This window comes from Lagenorhynchus albirostris, chromosome 2 (assembly GCF_949774975.1).
Source record: "Lagenorhynchus albirostris chromosome 2, mLagAlb1.1, whole genome shotgun sequence".
Taxonomy (NCBI): Eukaryota; Metazoa; Chordata; class Mammalia; order Artiodactyla; family Delphinidae; genus Lagenorhynchus; species Lagenorhynchus albirostris.
The window spans coordinates 158221038-158245450 of record NC_083096.1 but is presented as its reverse complement, the minus strand read 5'-3'; the positions used below and the strand labels follow the sequence as shown (position 1 = coordinate 158245450).

The 24413-nt window shown below is 38.8% G+C and overlaps 1 protein-coding gene and 1 non-coding gene across 2 annotated transcripts in view; both read left to right on the top strand.

Moving 5' to 3' along the window:
- Nucleotides 1-6175: 6175 nt before the first annotated feature.
- On the top strand, nt 6176-6282 carry LOC132516497 (U6 spliceosomal RNA). Its single transcript, XR_009539331.1, has one exon. It is a non-coding gene; the product is annotated as a U6 spliceosomal RNA (small nuclear RNA).
- Nucleotides 6283-13734: 7452 nt separating this feature from the next.
- ZMYM4 (zinc finger MYM-type containing 4) overlaps nt 13735-24413 on the top strand; it is a 174601-nt gene continuing 163922 nt past the window's right edge. Inside the window, exon 1 of the mRNA XM_060140581.1 lies at nt 13735-13868. Coding sequence (XP_059996564.1) covers nt 13830-13868 — 39 coding nt within the window. The 5' untranslated portion in view covers nt 13735-13829. The remainder of the gene's footprint in view (nt 13869-24413) is intronic.

The window sequence follows — 24413 nt, the reverse complement described above, 5'->3', positions numbered from 1 at the left end:
CTATGGACCTAGAGTCTGTCATACAGAGTGAAGTAAGTCAGAAAGAGAAGCACAAATACCATATACTAACACATATATATGGAATCTAAAAAAAAATGGTACTGATGAACCTAGCTGCAGGACAGGAATAAAGATGCAGACATAGAGAATGGAGGTTGAGTGGAAGGGGGCATAAGGGCATTCTCTGGGTTCATGGAAATGTGCTTTATCTTGATTGGGGCGCTGGTTAGAAGGGTATATTAATTTATCAAAATTCATTAAATTGTACACTTTAGATCTATGCATTTCACTGTATCAAACTTTTACCTTAAACAAACACTGATGTAGTAATAGTGAGAACATAAGCTTTGGTGTTAAAAAGCCTTGTATTTGAATACCATTTCCAATTCCTAGCTGTGTAAAGTCACTTAATCTTGATAGACTTTATTTTTTTAATCTATAAAATAGGAAATTTGTTTACTTCATTTTTTTTATTGTGGTCAAGTGTATATAACATAAATTTACCATTTTAACCACTTTTTTAATAACCATATCCCAGTCCCAATTTCTTCTTCTTCGTTTTTAAAATATTTATTTATTTATTTTGGCTGCTCCGGGTCTTAGTCGTGACACACAGGATCTTCGTTGTGGCATGCATGTGGGATCTGGTTCCCTGACCAGGGATCGAACCCAGGCCCCCTGCATTGGGAGCGTGGAGTCTTACCCACTGGACCACCAGGGAAATCCCCATTTTAACCATTTTTAAAGTGTACAGTTTTATAGCATTTAGTACACTTATATCACTGTGCAACCATTACCATCATCCATCTCCAGAACATTCTCATCTTCCCCAGCTGAAACTTTGTACCCATTAAACACTAAATCTGCATTCTCCTCTTCCCCCAACCCCTGTCAATCCCCTTTCTACTTTCTGTTTCTATGATTTGGGCTATGCTAGATATTTCATACAAGTGGAATTGTACAGTATTTGTCCTTTTGTGAATGGCTTTTTTCATATATCATAATTCTTCAAGGTTCATCCATGTACTGTATGTCAAAATTTCTGTCCATTTTTTAAAAAATAAATTCATTTATTTTATTTATTTATTTTTGGCTGTGTTGGGTCTTCGTTGCTACGTGCAGGCTTTCTCTAGTTGTGGTGAGCAGGGGCTTCTCTTGTTGCAGAACATGGGCTCTAGGCGCGCAGGCTTCAGAAGTTGTGATGTGCAGGCTCAGTAATTGTGGCTTGCGGGCTCTAAAGCACTGGCTCAGTAGTTGTGGTGCACAGGCTTAGTTGCTCCATGGCATGTGGGATCTTCCCGGACCAGGGCTCAAACCCATGTCCCCTGCATTGACAGGCGGATTCTTAACCGCTGTGCCACCAGGGAAGCCCTTCTGTCCTTTTAAAGGCTGAATAATATTCTATTATATGGATATACCACCTTTTGTTTACCCATTCATCTGTTGATAGACACTTGGGTTGCTTCTACGTTTTGGTTACTATGGATAATGCAGCAATGGACATGGGTATACAAATATCTGTTCAAATCCCTGCTTTCATTTCTTTGGGGTATATATCCAGAAGTAGATATGTTGGATCATTTAATAATTCTATGTTTAATTTTTTGAGGAACTGTAATACCCTTTTCCACAGTGGCTGCACCATTTACATTCCTACCAGCAATGTACGTGGGTTCCAATTTCTCTACATCCTCATCAGCACATGTTATTTTCTGTTTTATTTTTTTATAATAGTCATCCTAATGTGTATGCAGTGGTATCTTATTGTGGTTTTGATTTGCATTTTCCAATCCTTTTCTTTTTTTAAATTAATTTTTATTGGAGTATAGTTGCTTTACAAGGTTGTGTTAGTTTCTGCAGTACAGTAAAGTGAATCAGTTATACATATACATATATCCCCTCATTTTTAGATTTCCTTCCCATTTAGGTCACCACAGAGCACTGAGTAGAGTTCCCTGTGCTATACAGTAGGTTCTCATTAGTTATCTATTTTATACATAGTAGTGTATATATGGTTGAGCACCTTTCCTTATGCTTATTGGCCATTTGTATATCTTCTCTGGAGAAATTCAAATCCTTTACCTTTTTTTTTTTTTTTTTTTGCCACACCACACGGCTTGCTGGATCTCAGTTCCCTGACCAGGGATTGAACCTGGGCCTCAGCAGTGAAAGCCTGGAATCCTAATCACTAGGCCACCAGAGAACTCCCACCTTTACTAATTATTTAAAATTGTTTTGTGTTGTTGTTGTTGAACTGTAGAAGATTTTTTTAAAATTTTTTATTTATTTATTTTTGGCTGCGTTGGGTCTTTGTTTTTGCGCACAGGCTTTCTCTAGTTGCAGCAAATGGGGGATACTCTTCATTGCGGTGCGCGGGCTTCTCACTGCGGTGACTTCTCTTGCTGCATGGGCAAGAGAGCATGGGCTCTAGGCACGTGGGCTTCAATAGTTGTGGCTCACGGGCTCTAGAGTGCAGGCTCAGTAGTTGTGGCGCTCGGGCTTAGTTGCTCCGCGGCATATGTGATCTTCCCGGGCCAGGGCTCAAACCCGTGTCCCCTGCATTGTTAGGCGGATTCTTAACCACTGTGCCATCAGGGAAGCCCAGGAGTTCTTTATGTACTCTGGTTATCAAATGATATGCAAATATTTTATCCCATTGTGTGGGTTGCCTTTTCACTCTGTTGATAGTACCCTTTGATGCATAAAAGTTTTGAACTTTGGGGGCTTCCCTGGTGGCGCGGTGGTTGAGAGTCCGCCTGCCGATGCAGGGGACACGGGTTCGTGCCCCGGTCTGGGAAGATCCCACATGCTGCGGAGCAGCTGGGCCCGTGGGCCGTGGCCACTGAGCCTGTGCGTCCAGAGCCTGTGCTCTGCAACGGGAGAGGCCGCAACAGTGAGAGGCCCGCGTACCGCATAAAAAAATAAAAAGTTTTGAACTTTGATGAAGCCCAGCTTATCTAATATTTTTTCTTTTGTTGCCTGTGCTTTTGGTGTCATGTCCAAAAAATGGTTACCAAGTGCAATGTCATGAAGTTTTTCCCTTATGTTTTCTTCTAAGGGTTTTATAGTTTTAGCTCTTATGTTTAGGTCTGTGATCCACTTCGAGTTAATTTTTTTTTTATTTATTTTTTATTTTGCGGTACGCAGGCCTCTCACTGCTGTGGCCTCTCCCGTTGCGGAGCACAGGCTCCGGACGCGCAGGCTCAGCGGCCATGGCTCACGGGCCCAGCCGCTCCACGGCATGCGGGATCTTCCCAGACCGGGACACGAACCCGTGTCCCTGCATCGGCAGGCGGACGCTCAACCACTGCGCCACCAGGGAAGCCCTCGAGTTAATTTTTAATACAGTGTAAGGTAGGGGTTTAAACTTCTTTCTTTTGCATGTGGATATCAAGTTTTCCCAACACCATCTCTTGAAAAGACTATCCTTTTCCTGTTGAATGGTCTTGGCCCACTCTTGTCAAAATCATTTGACCATTTATAGGAGAGCTTTTTTCTGAGCTCCCTATTCTACTGCAATGGTCTATATGTCTGTCTTTATGTCAGTACCACAGTATTTTAATTACTGTAGCTTTGTAATTTATTTATTTATTTTTAATTAATTTTTATTGGAGTATAGTTGCTCTACAACGTTGTGTTAGTTTCTACTGTTCAGCAAAATGAATCAGCTATACATATACATATATCCCCTCTTTTTTGGATTTCCTTCCCATTTAGGTCACCACTGTAGCTTTGTAATTTTAAAATCAGGAAGTATGGGACTTCCCTGGTGGCGCAGTGGTTAAGAATCCACCTGCCAATGCAGGGGACACGGGTTTGAGCCTGGTCCAGGAAGATCCCATGTGCCGCGGAGCAACTAAGCCCATGTGCCACAACTACTGAAGCCTGCGCACCTAGAGCCCATGCTCCACAACAACCAGAAGCCACTGCAATGAGAAGGCCACGCACTGCAATGAAGATTAGCCCCGTCACCCCAACTAGAGAAAGCCCGCATGCAGCAATGAAGACCCAATGAAGCCAAAAATAAATAAATAAATAAAAAACATGAAATTTATAAAAAAATAATAAAATCAGGAAGTCTGAGTCCTTCAGCTTTGTTCTTCTCTTTCAGGACTTTTTGCTATTCCAGGTTCCCTGAGATTTGAGACGAATTTTAGGGTGAGTTATTTTAGTTCTGCATAAAGGTCATTGGGATTTTGATAGGGATTGCAATGAATCTGTAGATCTCTTTGTATAGTAGTGACATTTTGACATTAATAAGTCTTGTAATCCATGAACGTGGGATATGATTTCATTTATTCATTCAGAAATTCATTAATTTCTTTTGGAAATGTTTTGTAGTTTTCATTGTATGAGTCTTTTACCTCTTTGGTTAAATTAATTTCTTTTTAATGCTATTGTGAATGGAATTGTTTTTGTAATTTCCTTTTCAGATTATTCATTGTTAGTGTACAGAAATGTAACTGATTTTTGTGTTAACTTTGTATCCTGTTACTTCGCTGAATTCATTTATTAGGTCTAACAGTTTGTGTGTATGTATGTGTGTTTGTAATCTATAGAGTTTTCCACATTTAAGATTATGTGTCTGTAAAATCATCTATGAAAATTTTACTTACTCCTTTCCAATTTGGATGCCTTTCATTTCTTTTTCTTATCTAATTGCTCCAACTAGTATTTCCACTACTCTATTGTATATAAGTGGTAAAGGGGCATCCTTGTCTTGTTTCTGATCTTAGAGAAAAAGATTTTAGTCTTTCACCATTGAGTATGCTGTTTGTTGTGGGTTTTCATATGTGGTCTTTATTATATTGAGATACTGTCCTTCTATTCCTTGTTTGTTGAATATTTTTTATCATAAAAGTTTGTTATATTTAGTCAAATGCTTCTTCTGCATCGCTTGAGATGATCATGTGGTTTATTTTCTTTATTCTGTTAATGTGGTGCTGATTGATTGATGTTCATTGATTGATGTTCATACATTGAACCATGTTCATACATTGAACCATCCTTGCATTCTAGGACTAAATCCTATATGGTCATGTGTATAATCCTTTTAGTATGCCGTTGAATTTAGTTTGCTAGTATTTTGTTGAAGATTTTTGCTTTAGTTTTCATAAGGGATATTGGTCTATAGTTTTGTTTTCTCGTAGTCTCTTTGTCTGGCTTAGTCATTAGGGTAATGCTGACCTAATAGAATGCATTAGGAAGTATTCTCTCCTCTTCAACTTTTTGGGAGAGATTGAGCAGGATTGTTGTTAATTCTGTAAATGTTTGGTGGAATTCACCAGTGGTGACATATGGTCCTGGGCTTTTCTTTGTTGAGGGTTTTCTTATTATTACTGATTCAATCTCCTAACTGGTTCAGATTTTTTTCTTCATTATTTTGTCCTGGTAGGTTATGTGTGTTTGGGAATTTATCCATTTCATCTGGTTATCCAATTTATTGGCATATAATTGTTCATAGTACTCTGTTATAATATTTTCTATTTCTGTGGTGTCAGTAGTAATGTCCCCACTATCATTTCTCATTTTAGTTATTTGAATCGTCTCTCTTTTTTCTTAGTCAATCTAGCTAATGTTTTGTCACTTTTGTTGATCTTTTCAAAGAAACAAGTCTTGGCTTCATTTATTTTTATCTCACTATGTTTTGTGAGGATTAAATAAGATAATGTAATACCAATTTCTAAAGAAGAAATGCAAATGGTCAAAGTCATATTTTAAAGAGTTCAGCCTCCTTAACTAATACAAAGGAATTAAGTTAACAGTAAGATACCATTATTTTATCTAATTGTCATAGTTAGAAGCAACCCAGCTAAAAATCACCCCCTTGTGTGTGAGTTTAGTTACTAAAAGGAGAGAGTTAGAAGGGCTTTAAGGAGGCTGGTAGTATTTTATTTATTGACCTGAGAGCTGGTTTGATGTTTTAAAAATTCATCAAGCAATTGGGCATTATTGTTTACTAGGTACAGAATTTCAGTTTTGCAAGATGAAAAGAATTCCTGAATTGGACGGTTGTGATGGTTGCAGAACAATGTGAATGTACTTAATACCATTTGTACACTTAAAATGGTAAAGTGGTAAAGCAATTATACCCCAATAAAGATGTTAAAAAAAAATGGTAAAGTGGTAAATTTTATATTATGTGTGTTTTATCACAATTTATAAAACCCATTGAGTGCTTGCTTCGGCGGCACATATACTAAAATTGGAATGATATAGAGAAGATTAACATGGCCCCTGTGCAAGGATGACACGCAAATTTGTGAAGCGTTCCATATTTTAAAAAAACAAAACAAAACAAAACAAAATCCCATTGAGTTGGACTTCCCTAGTGGTCCAGTGGGTAAAACTCCACACTCCTAATGCAGGGGGCCTGGGTTCGATCCCTGGTTGGGGAACCAGATCCTGCATGCAAGCCACAGATAAGATTCTGCATGCCGCAACTAAGAAGTCTGCGTGCCGCAACAAAGAGTCCACATGCCACAACTATGAGCCCACATGCCTCAACTAAAAGATCCCACGTGCTGCAATTCAAGATCCTGCATGCCGCAATGAAGATCCCACGTGCCACAACTAAGACCCGGTGCAGCCAAATAAATAAAAAAAATATTTTTAAAATATAAGCCTTTGGGCTTCCCTGGTGGCGCAGTGGTTGAGAGTTCGCCTGCCAATGCAGGGGACACGGGTTCGTGCCCCGGTCTGGGAGGATCCCACATGCCTCGGAGCGGCTGGGCCCGTGAGCCATGGCCGCTGAGCCTGCACGTCCGGAGCCTGTGTTCCATGACGGGAGAGGCCACAGCAGTGAGAGGCCCGCGTACCGCAAATAAATAAATAAAATAAAATAAAATATAAGCCTTTGGAACTTTCCTTTTGAAAAATAATTTTCATATTATTGAAAGCAATGTTATTATCGTTATTGTTATGGTAGAAAATAAAAATATCTCATAATTATTCAGCTAGCCTACGACAATTATTGCCACTTGCCAGGCTATGCCATTGATCTTTTCTTTCTGAAATTTCAAAATACCTAACTCATCAGCGTTAAATATGCTCACCTTTAATATATCCTTGTTAGTCTTGAATTTTACCCCCTCTGCTATGACCTGAAGAACAAGGTTTATACCAGCAGCAGTACAGTGATATTTACCTTCTTTCACTGAAAGAAGCCAATAACTATGACAACTCTACAGAATGCATTTCCCAAAGATTAAATGTTGGATGGAGCATTGGCTTCTAAAGATGGCTTGACCCCATGATGCATGATTTCCTCTTTTTGACCCACCTCATCATCCACTTCCTGGCCTTTATTTGCTCTTTCAGCCTTGTCTCCATAGCTTGTGCCATCTTGGAAGCAGAGGTCTTTGATGTTGTGTGGTCCATTTGACCTTTCTAATATGTTTGGTGATGCTTTACTATTTTTAATATGCTTTAATGAATCCCATCTTAAAAAGAACTCTCTTGACCCACAATTCCCCATATGGTATAGTGTTGCCTTGAAAGGATTTTTAGGTTCTCACAAGTCATGTCAGGTCCCCATAGTTTGCATTTCATCAGCTTTTAGTTTCTTGAAGTATAAGTTTGGGTGGGAACAAAGTTAATGAGCTCAAGTTGAAACATACTTGTAATAACTGGAGCCTACAAAGCTTGGGTACCCTTCCTCTGTGCTCCCTACCATACTGGACTCACTTCTCTCTTACCACCCAGTTTAATTGTCTAATTATATGTCCATATCAGTCATTATCTTATTTATAAGATAATGTGCCTAATAACGTGCCTAATTTCTGGCATGTGCCAGGCTTGCAAATAAATAAATTATGTTAAATCATCATGCAGTGGATATGAGGTTCTAGAGCTCCGATAAAGGTCTGGACTGAAGATATCAATAGAGGCAGCCAATGAATTATGTGGTGGATGAAATTCCACCAGGGAAATTTCCCATCTTCCAGGCCCTGTAAAGCTGACTCTCTTCTGAGCCTCTCTCACACACCTGGAGTACATTCATGCCTTACTGGGTCACTTTTTGTGAAGGGAAATGGGGAAAATATCTTGTTCACATGAAGACAATACAATGTGCACTCATTGTTTAGGCGTTATACCCTTCTAAATATCTGTGATAGGAGATTTGTATAAAGGACACTTCTGAAAAAATTGAATTGAAAATGGGGACATTCTGTTAATAAAAGGTACAGTAAACTTGTCATAAGGAATCCAAATAACTTCAAATCAGTAACAATTTTTCCTCTATTTCCTGAATACTACTTTTTTGAAAAATGACAAACAAAATGTCCCTTATTTCTCCAATGTATGTCAAGATGTAAGTCAGGAATGAGTCAGCCCAGCCCCCCATAGCTTCTGTTAGAGAGCTAGTATGTTTGACTTGATGACCCAGCAGCACTGCAAAATCTTGGAATGTCTTCAAACCACCAAAGCAAGATTAAATTGTAGTCTGAATAGTTTTTTATGTGAATTATACTCTCGTATTCTAAATTTTTGAGAATTAATTCACGCACAACATACATATTAACTACCCGTTAAACTGAATAGTCACCCTTTTTCCTAATATTTTTGGTAGATAGATGTTAATTATATTTATATTTATGTATTCAGTCCTCTGAACTACACTCCTCAGGCACATAAGTCCTTGAAGCTGAAAAGTTTCCATGGTCCTTTTCACTATTATTTTTTATTCTTTCAAAAAGGAACAGAAATATATTTTATTACTTGCTTAATTTTAGTTTTTCCATTGTCCTCATTTCAGAATGAGAATCTTTAAATTGTTTTTTAATTTAATTTTTTTAAAAATAATATTTGAAGGTCATTCTTTAAGTCAGAACTTTCTGCACAATGGCCTGGTATGTGAAAAGGAGATAAGCAGTATTTTCTCCATTTTAGGACAAGAAAAACAGGGGTTATCCTTTAACAAAAGAATCCTTCTCCAGGTTTTGTTTTTCTTCTTCAGCTAATTAAAAGGCTTTGTTTCAAAGAAAAGCTATAGACCAGATTTCTAAGTCTTCATTACGCAAAGGGCAGCGTCAAATTGGAGGATCAACTTTTTTTCCATTCCTTCTCTCCATTCCCACTGACACAACCGCAAATACTTAAAACAGTGAAATTTAATTGCTTTATCTCAACAGCAGTCACATGAGTTTATAGAATCAAAGAAATCTAGAATTAGGAATAATTAGTAGAGCATTTAACTTAGGGATGGGATATGTGATGGGCAATGTAGCTCCCCTCCACCCCGTCTCATCTGTGGCAGACATCACTGATCAATTACTGAACCTAAATGTGGCCCAACAGATGTTTTCTGCATAATGCCCCCAGCTGTCATTACCAAGTAATTGGAGCTCCCAGTGAGACCCTATCTGAACTAATCTAATCACCTTACATTATAACATTGAGGCCCATAAAGGTAAAGTGACTGGCCCAAGGTCACTCAGTGGCTGACAGAGAACCCCTACATTGTATAATGTAAGAATCTGTTCTCTTATGAGCCTTGAATCAATTGACTATGTCCCAGTTCCCAGCAAGGGCACATAAGAGTCTATACAGGGTAGATCATTTCTATCTGGGAAGACAGGTTCCTATGGCATCAAGAAACTCAAGGGAGCAGCCAGAGACAGACAGCAAGACATTACTGTTCCTCCTCGTGAGGAGGGGATAGAGAGGAGGAAAATTAAGATCTTCTACAAGCCTTATAACTATGGAATTCTTGAAACTGTCCCACCAGGTAGCAGGGAAAGAAGGAAGGTGTCCCTCTACAAGTGGCAGTCCACAAGAAGGGTGCCCAACTCCCCTTCTGTTGTACTTGTTCATGTTCCCACAACCAAGGTTTAGAAGTTGTTCAGAAACTAAATAACTAAAGTAGTCCTACTCTAGTCACTTTTTATCCCAGCACCCTGTTTTATTTTCTTCTTAACATTCTCAGAATTTATCTAATATATCTAAGCATGTAATTTTGTTTAAGACATATTTGAATCTGACAGATGAAATTCCTTTAGGTAATAACCTCTTTGGGGAAGAAACACCAAGTATTTCCTACAACTTCTCTCTGCTTCTGCACATGTCCCTAAAATAGCGTTGTTGGCGTGTAGGAAGCGTTATATTGCTGAGGAAGCCTGAGACCTTGGATCCATTTTGTGTCCTTGTACTATTCTCTGACTTCTCTGGATGCTCAACAACCTGTTCATCGCGAACAGTCTATCTTGTAGCTTGGCCTCACTAAGCTTGCTGAGAACATGGGGGCAAACCAGTTCTTCCTGAGATCTGGCTATTACTACTTTTTGTTCCCAGCCCGATCTTCAAAGCTACCTCCCCCTATTCTTGCCAGCCAGTTCTCTTGGCTACCTTCCCTATTCCTCCACAGGGTGTTTGGGAACTTCTGGATACATTCCATATCACACTGGAGCTAAGGGCCCCTCACTTGCAGAGCTCCTTCCAAAACCCTGTATCTAATTTTGTATATGGAATTCTGTGGGAAGACAGAGGCATGTGTCTCTCAATCGTTGCCTCTCTTATCTCTCTCTTCCTTCTTCCCTCTACCTTTTAATTAAGAGTCAGGCTTTTCTTTTACTTCCCTATGTCACAGGTTCATGGCAGAGCTGTCCTAGATGGAAGGAGTATCTCCTCTGGAATGTGGGAGAATATGAGATTCTTATGATGTGAACTTCATAGGTTAAACAGAATTAAGGAAATTTAGCAAATTCTTTTTCTCTCCACTAAGCCTATTCTAGTCTCTCCTGATTAGGGAAATAAGTCTCAGAGCTACTTCAGACAATAGTCTATAATGGAACATAATTTAAAGAAGAAAATTAAAATCAATCAGTTTGATATTCACAAAATATTACACCATTATATTCTACATTTTTTAAAGAGAAGTCAGAAAATTGGATTAGTATGTGAAATATCCCTTTTTAAATGTTGGCATATAATCAATATCTTAATTTAAAAATTATAAAAATATATAAAATAAAAAAAATATATATATATATATAAAATAATATGCTCTTTTGCTGTTAGGAACCAAAGGTGTTCTAAGAGACTTAGAGGTATTAACTAATTATCCCAAAAACCTATTTTACAGATGAGGAAACTGAGACACAGAGCAAGTAACCTGACTAAACTGTACATGGTGCAAACCAAATACATGACTGTGAGAAAAATTTGTCTGCAAAACCACCAATCTGCAACCTCCTGTTTATGATATATTTGCATAAGCTAGAAAGACAAAGGCTTTGAATTCTGACTTGGCTTCTCTGCTGAATGATATTGGACTGTCACTTAAAAAAACCACTTAACCTTGCAGTGCTCACTAAGTGGTGGTTTTCTATTCTCTCCTTCCCCCCACATGGATGATTGCTCTGAACGCTCATGGTATGCTTGTATATTATCTGGAATGCATAAATCCTGCCTACTGTTCAAGACCCTACACACTCCCAATACCTCTAGAAACAGTCTGATATAGGAGACAGCCCTAGGCTCTGTTCCAGTCCTGATATTGTTCCTAATCCTTTGTGTGATCTCAAGCAAGTCACATCTTATCTCTGGGCCTCAGTGGCTCCGTCTTTAAAATGTGGAGGAAATCAATGGCTTTAAACTGTATTCTGAGAAACAGAACATTTCTCTAACAGTGGGGGCATGAAAGAAGGAGAACAATGAGTGCAAGGGGGAAGCTGGGTGAACAGGCGTATGGCTTCTCCATTTCCACTTCAAATTTAGCAACTCCATTTTAAGCCGCCAGATTTTATTAGAAGGAAATGACTAGACCTTTTATGTACCCAAATTCCCTGGAACTATCTTTTCTTGGCTTCTCTTTTTTTTTTTTTTGCGGTACGTGGGCCTCTCACTGTTGTGGCCTCTCCCGTTGTGGAGCACAGGCTCTGGACGCGCAGGCTCAGCGGCCATGGCTCACGAGTCCAAGCGCTCCCGGCATGTGGGATCTTCCCGGACCGGGGCACGAACCCGTGTCCCCTGCATCGGCAGGTGGACTCTAAACCACTGCACCACCAGGGAGGCCCTCTTGGCTTCTCTTTTGAATTCCTTCTTGTTCTTAACATGGAACTGAAGGGTCTGACGCGTCTTTTAAATTCTGGCTAAGATAACACTTATTTATTTATTTATTTATGGCTTTCTCTCCTCTTTCCTACCCAAAAGTGAAATTAAAGGTGAACAAGAGTAAGCAAAGACCAGCATGGAAACTTCTAGCAATCTCACAGAGAGTTTTCAGCAAAATGTGATGGATTAGGAAACTTCTTAGTTTCAAAACAGCTACCAAGTAACATATAAAAGTTAAAGTGACACACAAAAGTTATTATCTCATTATCCTGTAATTTTATGAGTTGCTCCTTTGCATTTGAATATATCTCATCATGGGGAATGCCTTTCAGGAAGCAAATTCTTTGTATTTCTTTCTTATATGATTGCCCCGAAGCTATCATTATAACTCCATTAGGGCAATTTTTCTCCATGTGAGGGTGGGGCACTGGAATGGATGAAGAGGAATGGATGAAGCCCTCATTTTCTTCAGCCATCTTCAGCTCTGGTTTCAGGGCAAGATAGACCCAAATCTCCTTCCCAATTTTCTGCTTAGAGAATAAGATGCTCATGCTTTGAGTCAGATTCTCAAAGTTCCTTCGGTGGAGGTGAATGAGGACACACAATATTTGCAAACCATCACACATCTTCAGAGGATAATTACAGTATTCTTGAAATATCATGAACTTTCATTTTTAATCTTCTAGATTAAAATGAATTTATTTCTTGTTTCGAAGACAGCTTGGTGCATTGAAAACCCTGGAGGGTTGATACTCAAGTCTTGATTCTAATTTCACACCAACCTCTACATGCTTTGGGGCAAATTACTTCCCCTGACCAGGCTGCACTTTTACCATTGGGAACTTCACAGTAGATGGTTCCTGAGATCCTTCTCGATTTAGATATTCAAAGGACAAATTACTACCGGGGAAATTATCTCCAGTTGTTTGTTCAGTCTTCAAAATCACCAAAGGATTTGGCTTTGACATTAGGCTATCAAAGTTGGCCCTTAATAGTCTATGTCCTGTGCTTCAGATCGGGCTGTCTAAAGGCAGGCAAGCTGGATCTTCTTGAGATGACTGGCTTGTTCCCTCATTGCTTGGGATTCTTCACATTCAGAGGTCCACTGTGAACCTCAGCTCACCACCATCTTCCCCTTACAATGGTATCTCTGCAGTCAGGTGTAAGATGGTGATCTGGACCCCTCACTGACATTTCACCCAATACTCCAGACAGCCCTTTTGCTAATTTCTTTCATTCCTCCTTCATCACTGAGTCATGGTCCCTTTAAGGGAGCGGCCATAGTTGAGTAGTGGGAGCAGCTGCTGGCTGCAAAAAGACTTGCAGGATTTGGCCTACCCTGGGCCACTCAACGCGCACGCTCGGGACCGGGGGCTTGGTGGGAAAGGAAGGAGGGGCTTAGGGTGCGCCTGCGCATCAAGGGCGCGCGCAAGGGGCTGGTTTGGTGATCCCTTTAAGAAACCGCAGGCGGAGGAATTTCTCTGAGAGAAAATAATCCTACTCACGGGGCCCCTTGGAGGCCATTAACCCCCCGAGTCCCGGCCCCCCCCCTTTCCCGGGCAGGCCCTACCGCCTACGCGCGCACCCGTGGGATCTCAAGATCTCCGACCAGGCGCGCGGCATCCGCCCCCTCCCCACTGTAAGCGCCAGGCTCGGCCAGGTCCGGGGAAGCTGCCGCGAGGCGGCCGTGCCTGCAGTGTGGGCGGGGGCCGGGGGCCCGAGAGGTTCCGCCGCCACAGCGCTGGGAGCCGCAGTGGTTCCGAGCGGGGCTCAACATGGCGGAGAGAGAGGTGGAGTCCAGCCCCCGAAAGAGGGTAGGTGAGGTGAGGCAGAACTCGGGCGGCGGGCGGCGGGGGGCGGGGCGGGGGCCGCGTCCCGGGGCCGGGGCCGGGAATGGGCCATGCGTAGTCTCGTGGAGGGGTCGCCGAGGCCCGGTTGGGGAAAGGTTGCGGGCAGGACTGAGGCAACCTTGGGTCTGGAGCGCGCTTAGAGTGGTCCTTCGGCAGGTGGGACAAAGATTTGCTGCTGGTTGGGAGGGGGAGGGGCGGGGGCTGTTGTTTGGGTTTATTTTTCCAACACTGGGGGTGGGTTATTTGGGTCAGGGGAGGGAAGGTGTCAGATACTTAAGTGCATCTTTGGTGAACCAGAGTCTGGAAGTTTAACAGGAGAGAGGTCAGGTGGGGGTGGTGGTGGCGGGAATGAGTGGTGGAGGGGTCTTCGGTGATACCATCGCGAATTCATTTTCCTGCCTCCTTTCCACTCCCCCCTCCCACCAACCGTTATCAAGACCAAGGTGGAGGTGGTGCTCTTACCTGAGAAGAAGTGGGGTCGTTGGCATTCCCTGATGTATGAGAAAGATTTTGGCAACTATGACTGTCATTTTCTAGTCTAGCCCCTTTACCAACATTTAAGAACAGGGAAGAGTGTGACAAGTTTTGTCATATCAAGGATGTACCCAAACAACCTGCAGAGGCGAAGCCAATTCCATATAGTTGTTGAGTGCCTTTTAAAGTTTGTCTTGAAACTTTTCTTATTTAATTCTGAGTGATTTTTTTTTTCAGATGGAGAATAATACAGTACTGTCGATTGAGCAGTATTTTTAGATTTTTTCTTTTACCCCCCGCCGCCCTCCCGCTTAGCGTGTTAAGCAGTAAGTTTACTACCAGGAATCTTCCTTTTTGTGAATGGTATCAAAATGAAGTTAGTGTTAAGCTAACTGCCTAAAAAATTACTGCGTAATCTTTATTGAGAACGCCCTTTCGATTTATCATAAAGTTAGCAATCTCATATAGATAATACAACTAACATTTTGAGTGCTTACCATGTGCCTGGCACTGTGCTTTATAGGAAGAATTAAACCTCACATTTACTATGTAAAACACATTTTGCAGATGAGGAAAGGTAGGCGTAGAGGGGTTAAATAGTTAAGATCAGATAGTTAAGAGGTTGAGCTGGGATTTGAATCCATGTTTGTCCCAACTACGGTGCTTGTTTTGCATGCCACATAGTTTTTAAAATCTGTGTTTCTCTCCTTAAAAGCTTAAATGGTAAATAACGAGGGAATTGTCAAGCAGTATTTTTTCCACAATTGATTAGGAAAATATTTTCAACTACATAGCTGAAAAAATTTACAGGGAGTGTCCATAGTATCCACCATCTAGAGTCTACCGTTAACATTTTACTATACTTGTTTTATCACGTATTAATCCACATTTATCTCTTTATTCATCAGTTCTTATTTTAATGCATTTCACTGTAGTATTGAGCAATTAAAATTTATTGTTGATAGTCTTAGGTTTATAAAATTTTAGATCTTCCTCATGCAATAATTAGATCTTCCTCATACATAGGACAAATTAAGCCATGTGATAGTATGTCCAAATAGTTCACTTAGTATAAATATTGGTTATGGAATGCATGTGTTTTGAAAATTTAAATTGTTCTTCATGCTGTGAGCCAGTTTTAAACTGGATCCTCATTATGCTTGAGTGAAGGCGTATGGCATGTGGTCCACCAATTAAAATATAAAGAATAAATTATTTTAGATGTGTAATGTTTATTCAAGGAGGTCTCTGAATCCAGTTAATACTAGTGCTGTTGTCATTCACAGTATAAGATAGAATGTTTTAGAAAACATCTGTGTGCTTTGGTAACAAATTCAACTAGATATTAAATACTTCTTTCTCTTCTAATATACTTAAAAGGTGCCACACTGGTAGCAGTCTAAACTTTTATTATTATTTTATTTTATTTTATTTTTTTTTGCGGTACGCGGGCCTTTCACTCCTGTGGCCTCTCCTGTTGCGGAGCACAGGCTCCGGACGCGCAGGCTCAGCGGCCATGGCTCATGGGCCCAGCCGCTCCACGGCATGTGGGATCTTCCCGGACCGGGGCAAGAACCCGTGTCCCCTGCATCGGCAGGCGGACTCCCAACCACTGTGCCATCAGGGAAGCCCTAAACTTTTATTATATTTTAACAGTATGTAATATACAGAGCACTCGTACAGGTTTTCCCCATTATTTTACCAGTTTCATTGTGGAGGAAGGTTACAGTCAGTGTCTTTTAGGCTCCATAATCCATTTTGGTTTTGATAGTTTGGTTAGAATGTTCAGTAGAGTTGTCTTAAATGGTACACGTGGTGCATGTGCTTTTTTCCTTCATTTTTCGTCTGTGCCTGTGCTTAAACTCCACGTGGATTCCATATGTGTACTCCAAGCAGATTAGTGGGGACTGTGTACAAAAGTACAGTATCTTATAGTCTGCCTTGAGGTAGCTAGGCCTAGATAATAAGTTTAGATTATTTAATCTGAAGTTTCATTGATGACATGGTATTGTATTTATGATGCTTACTGCCTTTGACTTTTATAATCATAAGTCACAAAAAATTGTTGAGTACCTGTGCTAGTTCATGAACTAAATGCTAGGCATTGTGCTGTGGTATATGGTATTTATGATAATTTAGAATTATATATTCTGACTCTTCTGCTATATTGTGAACTCCATAAGGGTAGGGCCATTATATGCTTTTTGCATCTCCAACACCTACGACCTTCACATAATAGGAACTCAAAAATGGATTTTTGGTAAGAAAAGTTTACCTGTTGCATTAGAGGCTCTATGGCTTGGGTACCAAGTTATCTGGTTTGTAATTCTGGGACCTTCAGTTATCTTTCATATCACCCTTTACACCCTAAATTCTCTTCTGAGAATCCAGATTTAAGGATCTTGTGATCGTTCTGGATTACGGTTAGATGGGAGAGTGTGTTTTAAAACGATTGAGTTAACAACCTTAAACTCTTTGTAGGTCTGCCTGGTGTCTTATGTTTGTGGGCACTTAGGACAATAGGTATTAATTAGGTAAGATTGATTTGATTGTATTCAGACTATATCTGAATGCCAGTCTCTCAGTTTGTGAACACGGGGAAGCTGAATATGTGGGTGGGTGAGCACTACATCCATCTATCATCTCTGCCTTAGAAAGAACCAAGTTCAAATGAAGGCCAATATTTTTTTTTTTTTAAGACACTGAGGTTTTTTATTTTGTTGTGGACCATTTTTAAAGTCTTTATTGAATTTTGTTACAATATTGTTTCTGTTTTATGTTGTTTTGGTTTTTTGGCTATGAGGTATGTGGGATCTTAGCTCCCTGACCAGGGATCAAACCCGCACCCCCTGCGTTGGAAGGCGAAGTCTTAACCACTGGACCACCAGGGAAGTCCCTGAAAGCCAGTATTATACACACACACTCACACTCTCTTACTTTAAAGTCAGGATACTTTTGAGATATTATTTATGTGTTTTTTAAAGACTGTAAAATTTTTATTTTCTGAAATAAGTTTTAAAATTCATTGCGTAGGCTTGTAAGTAGAGGGGTTATTTTATGCATGGTTATTATAATAAACTATTAGAAGCATGAGATCTAACTAAATCTGGTGGCCATATTTTTTTGTGAAATCCCTTTATCTTTTCAAAGGTTACATACAAAATAATAATAACTTTTGTAAATGTATGTGTTATTACCTGGTCTAGTAAGTTGTGTCCATTTTCATACTTAAACTTTTCTGTATGTTAAATTTGAGGTATATGTATTTGGCATGCTTAATAGAAAGAGAAAGCATATGTATAAGTAGTATGCTTCCATTTTTGTAAAAACAAAGTGATCTTTCTTCCTCACATATGTGTCTATACTTGTATATGTATGAGCTTGGAGAAACTTGTGGAGGACACATGTCAGGCTGTTACCATTGATTACCTTCAGCATGTGGGGATGAGAAAGGAAAGTGAGACTAAGGGGCAGAATTTTGCAAAATGGAAAAATACTCGGGGTATAATATTAAGTGAAAATGTAATCTACTTTGTTATTGTAAGTATGTAAAAATTGAAAGTGCATGTTGACAGGGATAGAAAATAACATGAACAAATGAAAACATTGACTTTACTACTGATGGAATTATGGAGTTTTGTTTTGGATTTCTGTTATTTTAATATTTTATAATAAAATAATTGCAAAAGGTTTATCCCTCTTAATTCCTTAATGAACTTTTTATCTTTTGGCTAAATGTGTTGCTTAAAAACATGGTGGTACATATCATTAAAAATATTTGCAGATTATGTGTACATAGTGTAAGTTATCTACTTTAAGAATGCATTGGCTCTTCGTATAGAGAGCATTTCGAAGAGACCATTCTAGTGTTGACAGTGATCCTGTATTGTTTTCACAGTGCCCCTCTTGTAACTAGCAGAGGCTTCTGTAAATAATGATAATACCTGGTATTTATAAACATTTTAATTTCCAGTCATTCTAAATATTTTATATGTAGTATGTTTTTTAATCCTCATTAATTCCATAAATAGTAGTTACTATTATTGTCCCATTTTATAAATGAGGAAACCGCAGCACAGAGAGAGCTCAAGGTCATGATATAATAGGCTAAACCAGGATCAAGTACCATTTGAAAAACTGTACTGTTTGATAAACAGTATAGGTTAGAATTCATTATAATAACATGCAGTAATTAAAAAACATACATTAGTTATTAATATATATGATATATAGTAATATGTGTAAATAATAGTATAGGTTCAGAATTCATTATTTGGAATTTTTGGTTGTTAAAATAATATTGAATTAGGGACTTCCCTGGTGGTCCAGTTGTTAAGACTCCGCACTTCCTCTGCAGAGGGCGCCAGCTTCGATCCGTGGTTGGGGAACTAAGATCCTGCGTGCTGCGCGGTGCGGCCTCCCCCGAAAAAAACCAGGAAGAAACAAAACAAAAAACATTGAATTATATTTAAATCAAATCGATGTAAATTACTTCTCAGGAAGCATCAAATTAACTTTCTGCCTATGGAATATATGAGATAACCTTAAAACATATGCAGTTCACATGTTTATTTTTAAGAAATATATACCAAATATTTTAAAACTATGATTCATTTTAAAGATAAAGCTATGTGCTTCCTTTGAAAATGGAATGATTTTATTATATACTAAAGAGAATATAAATAGATAAATGTACAATTGCAATTTCTCTGGATATTTAGAAGATATTTTTGAGTTCTGTATTAGGAGACCAACTTTTAAAGAAGACTAACTACTACTACTTTTTAAAAAAGACTGACATTTCCCTTAAATATTCTGATTATTTTACTATGAGTTAACAGTATGTAATTATTTTAGCAAAAGAAAGAAAAAGAAAACATTTTAACATAGTATTGGGCTCTACCATACAAAGTTGCTAATATTTGACGTACAGAAATGCCTTTTCATATGGCTCAACCCAATAGTAAGAGCATGGGCTTTTCAAAGTCTGGTTATGTTCATCCTCTGGTATTTAACAATAATATACCCACACTCCCTTTCTTATGCTTAGGGAATACTTATAATGTTATTTTAATTTCATTCTTATCGTTCTGGCCTCCCAGAATCTTGAGTTAGCTGCCTTCCTGCCTTTGACCAAAGACAGTACCTGAACAAACCTTTTTTGTCCAACATATAGGCTACCCACTAATCTTTGAGGTCAAAGATCATATGTGTTCATCTTTCTTTACATTTCCCAAAATGTCTTACAAATTTATATATATACACTCACATGCATACTACACATTTATAGGCAAAATTAAAAAACTTTGTTTCACAATTCCATATCAATATAGAATATAAAATATAGATTGGTACAATAAACCCCATGTTCTTAATACCCAGTTTTGACAACTAAACAGTTATTAACATTTTGCCATTCCTGTCTCATCCAACTTCTTCCTTCATTTCTCTTTTCCTTTCTTTCTTTGATTAAATAACTTCAAAGAAATCTTAGGTATCACATCATTTAATCTATAAATACTTCTGTATGTATTTCTAACAGATAATTGAAAAGAAATACAACCACAATACTATCATACCTAACAAAATTAAGAGTTTCTTAATCCAGTTCAGATTTCTCTGATTCTTTAAATGTCTTTTTACAATTGGTTTGTTTAAGTCGCTATCCAAATGAGATTTACCATTTCATTTGGTTTATATGTCTCTTAAGTTTCTGTTAACTTTAACCATCCCCCCCATCCCCTGTCCCCTATAGCCCCTGCACTTTTTCTCATGCTATTTATTTGTTTAAAAAAACTAGCTTATTTGTCCAGGAGAATTTACCGCATTCTGGTTTTGGCTGATCGAATTCTCGTGGTGTTTAACGCGTTCAATTACCCTTCATATTTTCCACAAAATAGTTAGATATAGAGCAGTGGTTCTCTATTTTGGCTGAAACATTAGAATTACGTGGCGAGCTCTTAAATATCCTGATTCCTAGGTCAATTAAATCAGAATTCATAGGGTGGATTCTAGGCATCAGTATTTTAAAAAATTTCCCAAGTGATTTCAGTCTGCAGCCAAGGTTGAGAACTTGAATTGGTAGAGCTTTATGAGATTTAGGTTCAGTTTCTTTGGAAAGAAAAATTCATAAATAGAGTGATTGTATAATTTATTTCCCATCAGACAATTTTAAGAATGAAAGGGTGTGCTATTTAATAATTACAGTGGGACAATAGCCATGAACTGGGACTGTCCTGTACTAATTAGGACGTATAGTCACTCTATTAGGTGATGCTGCAAATTCTTAATTGCATCATTCTAGGAGGCAACTAAACAGTTATCGATATTTTGCCATTCCTGTTTCATCTAACTTCTTCCTTCCTTTCTTTTTCTTTCTTTCTTTCCTTTCTTTCCTTTCTTTCCTTGCTCCCTCCCTCCCTTCTTTCCTTCCTTTCTATGAAATAACTTCAAAGAAGTCTCAGGTATCACATCATTTAATCTATAAGTACTTCTGTATGTATTTCTAACATAAGAATTAAAGAAAAATACAACCACAATACTGTTATACCTAACAAAATTAAGAGTTCCTTAATCCAGTTCAGATTTCTTTGATCCTTTAAATGTCTTTTTACAATTGGTTTGTTTAAATCACTATCCAAATGAGATTTACCATTTCATTTGTTTTATATGTGTCACACTTAGTGATACTAAAATTGATCAGTTTAGGTTCTGTCAGCAGAATCCAACATAGTTCTTAACTTTTCACCTAATGGATTTATCAGCCATTGATGATTGTTGCCTACATCCACTATTTCATTAGAAGAGTGATTTTCTATCATCTCTCCTATATTTATTCACTGAAATTCTTTCATAAAGAGTTCCTTTATCAATTATTTGGTTACCCTGTAAAATCATTTATACAGGAGAAGCAGAATAAATCCTTATTTTTTCCCCTTTGTATACCAGTCTTCAGAAGAATGAATTGATACCTTAGCAAATCCCAAAGTTGAGGTTTGGGAGGGGATACCACTGTGAACTCATGAATTTTAATATAGTTTATATATTTAAATTTATTGTGGTTAGTATTCTTTTTTTTTTTTTTTTTTTTTTTTACGGTACGCGGGCCTCTCACTGTTGTGGCCTCTCCCGTTGCGGAGCACAGGCTCCAGACACGCAGCCTCAGCGGCCATGGCTCACGGGCCCAGCCACTCTGCGGCATGTGGGATCCTCCCGGACCGGGGCACGAACCCGTATCCCCAGCATTGGCAGGCAGACTCTCAACCGCTGCGCCACCAGGGAAGCCCCCTAGTATTCTTTTTGATGTTTAAATTTGTCAAATTTTTGATCAGTGGGTGTCTGTATTAGTTTCCGAAGGCTGCCATAACAAATTACTACCAACTTGGCTTAAAACAACAGAAATTTGTTATCTCACAGTTCTGGAGGCTGACTGTCTGAAAATAAGGTGTTGGCAAGGTAGTGTTCTCTCTGAAGGCTGTAGGAAAGAATCCTTCCTTGCCTCTTCCAGCTTCTTGTGGATTGATTTGTGTTCCTTGATTTGTGGCAGTATAACTCCAGTTTCTGCCTCCATCTTCACACTGCCGCCTTCTCTCTATGTCTTTCAGTGTCTTCTAAGGATACTCTTCATTGGATTTAGGGTCCATCCTAATTCAGGATGCTCTCATCTCAAGATCCTTGCCTTAATTACATCTGCAAAACCCATTCTGCACACATTCTGAGGTTCTGTGTAGACATGTCTTTTAGGGGCCACAATTCAACCCACTACAGTCCTCCCTTTTGTCCCCAAACTTCATGTCTATTCTGTATGCAAAGTACATTCACCTCATCTCAACACCCTGAAAGTCTCAACTCATTACAACGTGAATTTTTAAGCCCAACTCATCTAATATCATCAGCTCAAAAAGTCCCAAATCTCAGTATCTCAACCATCTAAATTAGGTATAGGTGTGACTCTGGGTATGATCCATCTGGAATAAAATTTCTCTTTATTTGTGGACCTGTGAAACCAGAAAACAAATTTTCTACTTCCAAAATACAATTGTGGGACAAGCATAGCATGGACATTGCTTTTCTAAAAGGAAGAAAATGGAAGGAATAAAGGGATCACTAGTCCTAATCAAGTTCAGAACCCACAAGGACAAGAGAATAATTCTCAAGACCTGAGAATAATTTTCTGTGACTTGACCTTCTGCCCTCTGGGTCCATGAAGGCACTGTAGACCCCTGTTTTGGGCCTGCTTCTCTAGCCTCTGCCTTTGTGTCTGTGGCTCTGTCTTTGGAGTCATTTTTCTTTTTCTTGAAGAGTAGCACTTGTTTGCAGCTGAGTAATTTTATTAGCTCTTTCCTGCCCATAGAATTCCAGAAGTCAGTTTTTTTTTTCCCCACTTTGTCTAGTCTCTGTTCCTTTAAGAACAGTCTGGCCGTGTTTTTTCTGGTTTAATAATGCTCAAAAACCTGTGAGTCTCCTCTATATATTAAGGGTATCCACACAGTTAGAAAAGATAGTTCTTCACAGATCTTTCCTGGATAACCCCATCTCTATTCCTGACTTAAGTTGAGATGATTAATTGGATCCATGAGTCACACACAGTATCTTCAGTAAGTGGTTGCCCAGCTACACCCTTCACCCTCTCCCTAGAGCACACTTTTCTTATAATGGATTTCCTAATTTTAGCATCCTTTGCAATCTAGATAGGCTCAAATCATTAAGAGTTGTTTCCTTTTTGCTTAATGGTTCCTTCTTCAGTTTACCTCTTTCCTTTCCCTTTTTCCTATAAGCAGCAAGGAGTATCCAGGCTCACCTCAACACTTTGCTTAGAAATCTCCAAGTTCATTGCATCCAAGTTCTGCCTTCTACCTAACAGTAGAACACAATTCAGCTGAGTTTTCTGCTCCTTTCTAACAAGGATCACCATCTAGTTCTCAGTAACATATTCTTCATTTCCCTCTGAGATCTCACCAGAAGCACCCTTAACATTTTTTTCCAACATTCTGTTCATAGTATATGTATTCTCTAAAGTAATAGTAGCTTTCTCTTTTTTGCTCCTCACTTCTTCCTGAACCTTCATTAGAATTGGTGAATACAGATATATCTATATTTGTACCAACCATCTCTTCAAGGCAATCTAGACTTTTTCTATCATGCTTCTCAAAATTCATCCACCTTCTACCCATTTCCCAATTCTAAAGTTAGTTCCACATTTTTAGGTATTTATTACAGCAGCACGCCACCTCTATATACCAAAATCTGTATTATTTTCCTAGATTTGGCATACCAAATCACCAGAAACTTGGTGGCTTAAAACAGCAGAAATTTATTTTGCACGGTTCTGGAGGCCAGAAGTCCAAAATCAAGGTGTCAGCAGGACCATGCTGTCTCTGAAGACTCGGGAAGAATCCTTTGTCTCTTCCAACCTCTGGTGGACCCAGGTGTTCTTTGATTTTTGTGGCAGCATTCCTCCAGTTTCTGCCTCCACCTTCACATGGCCTCCTCTCTCTGTTTCTTCTTTTCTGTCTAAGGATGATCTTCATTGGATTTAGGGCCCACCCTAATCCAGGGTGATTTCATCTCAAGATCTTTATATTAATTACATCTGCGAAGAAGTTTATTTCAAAAAGATCACATTCTTAGATTCTGGGTCGACATATCTTTTGGGGGCCACAATTCAGCCTACAACACGGTCTTTAAGGTTAGTACCTGCATCCTTTTTAAAAATTGTTATTATTTTATATTTAAACAATTACCTTAAAAATTTCTCATGTCTTAAAATATACACAACATAAAATTTATCATTTTAATCATTTAAAGTTTATAATTCAGTGGCATTAAGTACATTAACAATGTTGTGCAACTATCACCACTATTTCATCCCAAACAGAAACTTTGTATGTACATTAAGGCATAACTCTCCGTTGCCTTTCCCTCCAGCCCTTGGTGTGTTTTCTGCCTATTCTAATCAGAATTTGCCTATTCTAGGTATTTCATATAAGTGAAATCATAAATATTTGACCATCGGTGTCTTAGTTCACTTAGCAT